This window comes from Sinocyclocheilus anshuiensis, unplaced genomic scaffold (genome assembly GCF_001515605.1).
Source record: "Sinocyclocheilus anshuiensis isolate Anshui unplaced genomic scaffold, SAMN03320099.WGS_v1.1 scaffold1203, whole genome shotgun sequence".
NCBI classification, from domain to species: domain Eukaryota; kingdom Metazoa; phylum Chordata; class Actinopteri; order Cypriniformes; family Cyprinidae; genus Sinocyclocheilus; species Sinocyclocheilus anshuiensis.
Genome location: NW_015539980.1, coordinates 503,174 through 512,616, shown reverse-complemented (window position 1 = coordinate 512,616; position 9,443 = coordinate 503,174). Strand labels below are relative to the sequence as shown.

At 37.6% G+C, this 9,443-nt stretch overlaps 1 protein-coding gene across 10 annotated transcripts in view; it reads right to left on the bottom strand.

The window, feature by feature from the left end:
* Positions 1 to 9,443, bottom strand: part of LOC107687112 (1-phosphatidylinositol 4,5-bisphosphate phosphodiesterase eta-2-like) — a 137,246-nt gene that overhangs the window by 2,976 nt on the left and 124,827 nt on the right. For all 10 annotated transcript variants that reach the window (XM_016484312.1, XM_016484310.1, XM_016484309.1 and 7 more), the window contains 4 exons: positions 8,897 to 8,981; positions 7,693 to 7,839; positions 7,483 to 7,562; positions 3,681 to 4,011 (listed from right to left, as the gene is read on the bottom strand). In XM_016484312.1, coding sequence (XP_016339798.1) covers positions 3,681 to 4,011; positions 7,483 to 7,562; positions 7,693 to 7,839; positions 8,897 to 8,981 — 643 coding nt within the window. The remainder of the gene's footprint in view (positions 1 to 3,680; positions 4,012 to 7,482; positions 7,563 to 7,692; positions 7,840 to 8,896; positions 8,982 to 9,443) is intronic.

The window sequence follows — 9,443 nt, the reverse complement described above, 5'->3', positions numbered from 1 at the left end:
ACACACACACACACACACACACACACACACACACACACACACACACACACACACACACACACACACATCATGAATGTCAGCAAGCCCAACAATATACAGCAATATTTTTGCACATGAATGAAATAATGCCTTTTTGCATAGCACATTTACAGCAAAACAAAATGAAAAATAAAGGTGAAGTGTGTATTTTAATGTACTACTTATTGTCTGCTGTTGCTGCTGTGTCAAAACAATATTTTGAATGACCCACATTGACATGGTATTTATACTTTTGGGTGAAATCAACCTATAAATGCCTTAAAGTTGTCTCTGCATATTAAACTTGGATAGGAGTTTTTATGATGAAAAACACACACTTCAGCTTTAAGCACAATTCAACAAAACCACATATTTGGACACAAATGTATTGCAAACATATAACATGCTTTGTCTACAAATGTGTTGTATTTAAATAATAACATAATACAATTATATAAAATATAAAGAGACAAAAAATGCATGTATTAATTAAAAATATAAATTATATTTGGTATATACAGCATGACCCATCAAAGGTGCAAAAGTAAATGCAGAAGTAAACAAAACATAAGGTTAGCACAAAGGCTGGGGATTCAGGAAAACAACGCTCCATACCTTTTCAACATCACATTTTCATCATTCTTATGTTACTTCCACTGTTCTCCTGTTAGTATTGTGTAAACGGAAATGCTTTAAGGCTTTATGAAAAGCGTTTTTTCTTGTGATCTTGTTAAATCCCTCTCTCATTGACGAAAGAGTAATGTTTAAGTATAATCCAATGGAATTCAAGCCCAAATGCAAATATATGTTTTTATCCTCATTTTGCCATCTGCCAAACAAATATCACAAGTCTGATCTTTTTCAGAAAATAACACGCCTTTCCTCAAGTAGCATGATTTGATCACTATGTCCATAGCATAAATGGTCAGACTTTAGTTTTTGAACCAATTCTCACTTTTAACTAACTATTAACTACAACTTTTGCCTCAATAAACAACTTATTTAGGTGCTTATTAATAGTAAGGTAGTTGTTACGTTTAGGCATGGGATTGGATTAAGGGATCTAAAATATGGTCATGCAGAATAAGGCATTAATATGTGCTTTGCAAGTACTACTAAATGGCAGAAATATAAATATTTACACTTTAGATCAACAGATGCTGTTTCTTTGCACATGTTCAGTAAGGTGTATGATGTTGAATATAACACACAACACACATCATGATGAAAAAGATTACATAATTTCAAAGAACAAAAAAGAGCTTGATTAAAACAAAATGGTGAAAAACGTTTTACCTGGTAATTGGTCAGCCCTTCAGTTTTGCACTAAGGATAGAAAGCATGCAAGAAGGAAGGAACAAATAGGCGTTTTAACAGGTTAAGTGCAGATTGAAACAGAAGGACAGTGCAAAAGGGAGGAAGATTGGTACACCAGGAAATTGCACTGACAAAACATATATGCTTTGTTCTAATATGGATTTATAGATACACAATAAAGAATGGGGGCATGGGAAGGTAATGTTTATAGAACTAAATAGTTATGAGTACTAAGAGGGTTTAGCACCATGATCATGAGGAGCTGAGAACCTACAATGTAGATGATACCTTTAGGAATAGGAAAATGCAGCTGCACCCACTCATTCATAAGTCATATGATAATCCCCCACTCCCAACCCCTAAATCAACATGCAAGAAGGTAGTCAGCCAATATTCCCCATGTAGAAATTCCGTGATTTCAAGACCTGCCCCAGTGGTAAAAGCGGAGCGTCTGGTTTGTATTTGCTCAAGTGTGTGGGGCAGAAACACATCCTCACTCCTTACAGAAGAGTCTTGTGACTCTCATAGTCTTGTGACAGCACTAAAATCAGTTACATTGCTGCATTAAACAGATAAAAACATACAAAACATGCATAGTTTGGTAGGAGTGTCCCCACACCCACAAATTTTGATCAATGAATTACAATGACTTTTCCTTTCATTTATGATTATTGGATTTAAAAAAAAAAAAAAATATATATATATATATATATATATAGTATGTATGTTTATATACAGTATGAGTTACATTCACTATATTGTATTCACCATTATTATTACATTTTATTAGTTTCCAGAGGACTTGGAAACCTAGTAATAGCCCCAAAAAGAGGTTTTCATTGCTCAAAGGTTGAATCTAGATATTTAGATATATTTAGTGGACTTTTCTTTTAAGTATCAAAGTATCTTTGTCTCAGATGTTTGCCCTATTCCTTAGAACCCATAGAAACTAATTGTAGACTTTGCACAATGGTAATTTCTCTCCATTTAAGGGAAAGAAATTTTCTTTTTAATGGAAGGCTGTTTTTTTTCTTCAGTATTCTTAAAAGTTAATTAGGTTTTGCTAAGGGAATTACAGATCATTTATCATAGTAATTAATATACATGTTGGCACAACCTTGCTCTATAATAATTTCCTAAAACAATTACTTCAAAATCACAAAGAAGCATTGATGGGATGCCCTCATTGTGTCAGTTACTGATGCCCCCACTGTCACCATGCAGCTACATTTGCATTTAAATCTGGTTTCAGGATATTGATTTAAGGACACAGAAACTAAGAGGAAATAATGCACATTAAAACCAGTCAATATCAAACAGTGATGGTTAATATGTAGTATTCTTGTTTCTGTGACAGGGTCCCATTGATGACATTGACCAGTTCTAGTGCGGATCAGCCTTCACTGAGATGGACACCATCCACAAGGTCTTTGGTGGGTATTTGTTGGGTTCCATCACAACCTACTGAAAACTATCCTACGGAGGCACTGGGATATTCTAACAATTAAAATCCATCTAACTACAAACACCTTACCAGCGAAAAACAAGGGGGATTTACTGCGGATCTCTTCCATTTTCTGAGCAAACAGAGCATTCATCTCGCGCTGCAGTGTCCCTGCGGCCCGCTTTCGGTTCTCCATTCCCCGCGTCGGGAATATGGTGGGTATATCAAGACTGGCCAGACTGTCACAGCTGCTAGAGTCGCTATCAGACAATCTTTTGACGTCATTCACAGATCTAGTCTCGTTGCAGTTGCTGCCATAGTTGGGTGGGGCAGGGCATTGCCAACAAAGGCTAGTTTTGCTGTCTGGAACTGGAGGAGGTGGTGTGGATAGGGACCGAAAGAGTCGCCGCGGTACGCTACATGAGCGATCATTTCTGACAGTGGGGTCCTCAGTGGGGTTAAGGGGTTGTGCAGCCAGTGTTTGTCTGGCCTTGGCCCTCGATCTAGGTAAGGGTACAGGCTTGGGTAGAGCCTGAAGATCTGGTTTGGGCTTTGAGTCAGTTAGGGCCAAGGCTTGTGGTTTGAGAATGGGCTCTGGCTGAACTTGTCTGGAAAGTGTTGGAGACCGAGACACCCTTTCAGGTCTAAGGGGAGCAGGCTTGTGCTGGGTAACCTTCCTCTCCAAGTCTGGACTTTCCTTGGAGCCAGTTACACACTTTATGCAATTGGAAGTCATCCCAACCCGCCCAGAGCTGTTGATAGCAACACGGGCAAATACTCCTGGCTTCTCATCCAATGGATCCAGAAGTCGCAGCTTGTTGGCTCGCTTCAGTGGTTCGCTCATTGCGCCCGTTTCGGTAAAGTGTAGCACGGGGCTCTGGAGAAAAGAAAGCACTCTTACCTTTACTGTCATCAGGGTGAAGCTGCCCGTTGGTGCCGTGACCCCATGATTTTGCAGATGCAGTATCTCCGTTGTGGTGGACAGGTGGCCCCTCTTCTGATTCTCGCTCCTCACTGGCGCCCTCCGAGCTGCAATCTTTTGTGTCAATGGCGATCTCGGGGAAGCCCCTCTTGACTTTGGGTTGGCCCTTGGTGGGGGCGCTGGCTGTGCGGCGCAGGAGGTGAGCACCGAAGGTGCTCTTACGGTTGAGCAGAGCAGCAGCATGGCTGTCGAGAGATGCCTGCTTTGGGTTTCTGTGAAAGAGTCCTTTTATACCACTGACTGCTCGAACCTGCAATGGGACATCGGAAAAATCAGTAGGCAATATGAATCTAAGACAAATGGAATCATCTAAACAAGATGTAGTGTAGAACCTTAACTAGCTTAAATTGGCTTTCATAGATTCTTCTTCGAAATAATTAACCAAGCAAAAACTGCCTACCAAACCACTCTGATATCTTGTGCCCAGCTGGAAAAATAACTTAAATCAACTTAAAGTGTCCCTTTAAAACCAACCGAGGCTCACTGGAAATATGTGTTTGCGGCGAGGTTTCTGCAACATTGATATTATGTACCTTATTGCACATTTCATGGCAGTTTCAAAGTGAAATGTCCAGTGAGTGGCGCTAAAACGAGCAATCAATTTGTGACCGTGGCCATGTTTTTAGTACGTTTCTTCAGGTACATATTGCGGCGGTTCAGAATTCTAATGTTGGTAAGTGTCACTAAAAGGTTAATGAATGTAAAAGTGATATAGAAATGTATTCACTGATGCAACCGTGCTATTTTAACTTACAGGAGTTTGGAGCGTACTGTTGGAGCATGCTGTACTGGAGCGCTTCACAACGCCGTATTGGGTGAGCTACCGAGCAAACCTACTGCATTACAAAACCCATACATATGAAGCAGTATATGTGACAATAATGTTCAAAAGGATCAGTTTTCAAATCCCGCAGCATGTTAAAACTGTGCAAGGAATTGTGCGACTATTAGGCTTGCTTAATCGAAACTCTGGCCCTGTAAATCATATTTTGTGCAAAAAGGAATAAATGTTGTCTGAGATTTACTACCTCTAGTCTTTATTTCAACTGGAAGCTGCAGCGATTTTGTACGTATAGGTATGTTTTTTGAGTTTTGCAGAAATGTAGAGGCACATATTTCCAATGAGCCTGGGTAGTTTAAAACCATTAAACCAGACTAGCCTGACAAGTGGAGGCAAGAGCTACTTTTCCCAAAAGCATTGCAAGCCAACGTTTTCTACAATCTACAGAAGCTTATGATGCTTTTGGAAAACGCAGTAAAGCTTAGTGGCCATCTAATCTCACTGGGGTGGTTTAAGATTTTCAGCATAGTATACAGACAACTAAACTTTCTTTTTTTTTCATACCAGCTACATAATCAACATCATTTGAAGAGAACCCTATTATGATAATTTGCCAAGTAGTATTTATCCACAAGTTAAGTTCTGTTCTAATCTAATTCAACAACTTAAAAAGTGTTACCATTAGAAATCAGTGACAATTTAAATGACAACTGTTATAGCACAATTTTGGAATCAACAGACAAAATGTGGGCTATTAACACAGACCTTTAAACATGAAGATGCGGACAATGTTGGGAATTTGTGGTGGTAGTGTTAATAACTATGAAATGGGAATAAATGTCAAGTGAAAGGTGACAGGACATTTATGTCCAACCACCTCTGATTAAAAAAATGACTCTGGGTGATCTATTTTGACTCATCTAAAACAATGTAGGGGATGCCTAACTTGCTTGGAAATGAGACGCAAGGTATTGAAATCTTTATTATATAATGTTAATAATTAAGTAATAAAATATAGTTAAGGTCTGTTTACTCAAATAAATTAATAAGTAAATGAATGCACTAAAACTAGCAATTTTTCTGTTTCTCTGCACAACACCCAGTGTCATTTCATGAACCATGTTCAAGTAGATCCATGTGAGACTTCAAAGTGCTGTCAGCCATCTGATCTCCTCACTAATATTGCGTCAAATACGTTCATGCATTTGTTTGTAATTTTAATGCATTTATGCTACTCTACACAATTACAGCAACAAGAACAAGATATTTCTTTGGCTCAGAAAAAGGATGTAAAAAAGTACCTGCTAAACTCCAGCTCTCATAGTAGACACTCATAATCATGGATAGGAATAGAGAGGACGTAACACACTTCACAAACCAAGATAAACGCATCTCTCTCATGGACTCTACAGCTTGAGTGCAGTGTTACTGCGCAGAAGGCAGCCAAAACCCTATCATGGCCCTTAAATGCCCTGAGTTAAGTGAAATTGGAGTGAACACTGTCGCCTGCTATAGGGACATTGACACTGGATCTACTTTAGGGGTCAATGAGAATGCAGCCAAGGAAGGAAGTCACAGTTATGTCACAACTCATTTTGTATGAGTTGGCATTGTGAAGGCTAGCAAATGAATCAGGGCTTAACCGCTCACTGTGGGGGGGGAGGGCGGGGTTTGCAGGGAGCATGCAGGGTGCTGATTGGGTCTCACTACACCTGAGTTTTGAACGAGGATCCTAACAATTTCCTGCCTCTATAGACAGCTTTTGGACTAAGATGGGTGCACTGAAATCACAAACATAAGAGAAAGAGAAGTAAGAAAAAAGAGAAAGAGGGAGAAGGGGAAAAACAGACAAACTACACAAATAACATTTGTTGTTGACGCTGAATGTGTAGGGCACAAATTATGGACAAAAGCATGACATAATTAAGCAGTGAGCATGTTTACAACATCATGTGGCACTTTGTATGAACAGAATCAAACTGTCCTATTCATTTTATTTTTTCATAGCATTAGTGGCACAAATAAAAAAAAAACATTTTTATTAGATATTTTGAAAAATAAAATTGATTACATAAAATTAATGTAGCTTGGAAAATAGGTAGATACAGGTCTGTACCACTTCCATTAACATGTTTTAAAAATGAATATGGTTATTAACAAGTACAATCATACATAAATGTTATAATTGAATCAATTGAAGTGAATCTAATGATTGTAGATTCAATTAAAGTGAATCTACAATCATGTTACCCATTTTGCAAAAGATTACATTTAATTTTTTAATTTTATAAATGTACAAATTTTATGCTTATGCTTTTAATATTAATCTAAAACAGAATAAAATCACATAAATCAGGATTTTATTCAGACCTGTATCAGATTTGAGTTACAGAGTTGAAAACCACATATAAAAACATTTAAAATAAAACAGCTCTTATAATATTTATTTTGACTTCTGGAAGTTGATAATCAACAACTAAAGTATTTGTTCATTCATTCACAAAAAAAAAAAAAAGACTGACTTCATGTTCTATTTTGTACTATATTTGTGGAAAGTGTTACAAATGACTATAAATATATCTGATAAATAAATAAATAAATAAATAAAGCCTACTTTGATAAAATTAGTAGGCAAGAATTAGTAAGGAGGACATATTAAACATATGAAACAATTTCTAAGTGTAATTTTTGTACACTACCATTTAGCTGTGTTAAGAGCCTACTGTAGCAGTCTAAAACAAATAAACATCATATTTTTACTGTAAGCCGTGCCTAATGGCTGGAATCAATATTAGGATTTTGAGACTTTTTTCTACAGTCTTTTAGCACATGACAAGAATATTATCTTTTTAAAGTTGCAGATTAACAATGCCAGTTACAGCTCTCGGCACACAATAGCACCAACAATTTTTTTGCCTGCAAACCACAAGAAGTGCTCACCTTACTGGTGATGTCATTCACTGCAATATGAACAAAGATGGAAGCTTCCTCCATGCCTTCCAAATACACATGTCGGTAACCTGACAATCAAATATACACAAATTAAGGATGCACTAAACATTGGAAAAACATATATTCCAAATGCCTGATATGTCACAAATATTTTTTCTTATATAAAAAGCAGTGTAATATGTAAACAAAAGTTGGTACCGGGAATCATGCTGTTAAAGGCGATGGTCCTTTGGCCAATAAAATCTTGGCCAATTGGGTCATGGTCCCAAACCAGGAAGCGTATAAGAGCAATCTCTGGCATGTGAAGAGTGAAGACGAGTGTCTCCTCCCACATAGGATTGAATCCTGAGACAGAAAGATAGAGGAGGGGGAATATAAAATAGCGTGAATTTATGCAGATATAATGAAAGGAAGAAAGGATTGGAGGTGTCATAATGTTCATATTCACCTGCCTTTTTCACTCCAACAAAATTACCTGCTTGACCTTCACAATCCATTCAAAATAGGCCACTTAACTGAAATTGCTTGCCTCAGAGTGACTGAATTACTTAAACCTGCCAGAGTACCTTTACACTCAAATAATATTCTCTTGGACTTGTCCATTTTATTTGACAGCAGATCTATAGTCATTCTTGGACAAAAGTTCTAACATACAAGTAGACAAAGATCAGTTTCAATATTCTGTACCCTATAGCATCTGAGGTCCCACAGGGCTCTATCCTTGGGCCAATGCTGTTCTCTTTTCACCTGGTGTCATTATAAAATCAACCCATACCGAGTGAGCGGTTCCTCAGAAATCCTCTCCAAAATTATCTCCATTACAGCCACTTCATGTCTTAAAACATACAGAAAACAAGCCCATTTCCAAACCTCTATTCACCTAGCCAATTTCTCTGGGTTATGTCTTTACGAGATGCATCTACACATTCCTCAATAGTCTGACCACCCCTAATGACTAAATCTAGCCTCCACTTTTCAGAAAACATTTGATGACATTTAAAATTCAAATGTCACTTTCCTTTTTTAAATCTTTAGTATCTCAATACCACTCTACATGCACCTGTGAGTTTAGTAAGAAAAGTAAGAAGTAAGAAGTTGCTTTAGTAAGAAAACGCCTGCAAGAAAATAAATCCAAATGTAAATGTAAATCGAGTTCATGAATTATTGAATTGTTTAGTGATCGGGAAATGCAGGTTGAGATTATATCTGGTGCAAGTATCATGCATAAATTTATCCCACCTCTTCCAAACAAACACACATAACAATGAACACTCCAAATAATGGTCTCACAGTTTAATGATACATTAATGGCCAATCCCCCAACAATTACAGGTTAAATGGCAAGCTGTGTTGTTGTTTGTGTGTGTAATATAAAATCTGTCATGGGATATTGCTCTCTCACCATTGTCATCAACCACCCTGGTTTGCTCTTTGCCGCAATCCACTGGTAGACCGATAATCTCCACTTCCACAAATGGGTCGATTATCTAAAGAAGAAAAAAAACATTAGAAAAAGGCACTTTGAAATAATACAAAATCAAACCATGCAATTGTGGTTACAATACCTTTTTAAACATCTCAAGATACAATTTTAAAAAGAAATATAATTGGTTGTATAATTTAAATGCATACCTGTGTCCTCCGTAAGTAGTGATTTGTATACTGTTATTACTTTGGATTTATGATGATTTGCTATGGTCCAATGATTGTATAATTTTCAGGAAATTATTTCATGCTTTATTATCAGATAGTGAGAAAGTCTGATTACATGCAGGTTGTTTAAAAAAACAGACTGCATTTACTGTCTTAAAGGGGTCATATGATGCGACGGAGTTTTGCGCATCGTGTGTGTGTGTGTGTGCGCGCGAGCGAGTGAGAGAGAGAGCGCGAGAGAGCGAGAGAGAAAGAGAGCGCGAGAGAGAGAGAGAGAGCGCGAGAGAGAGCGCGAG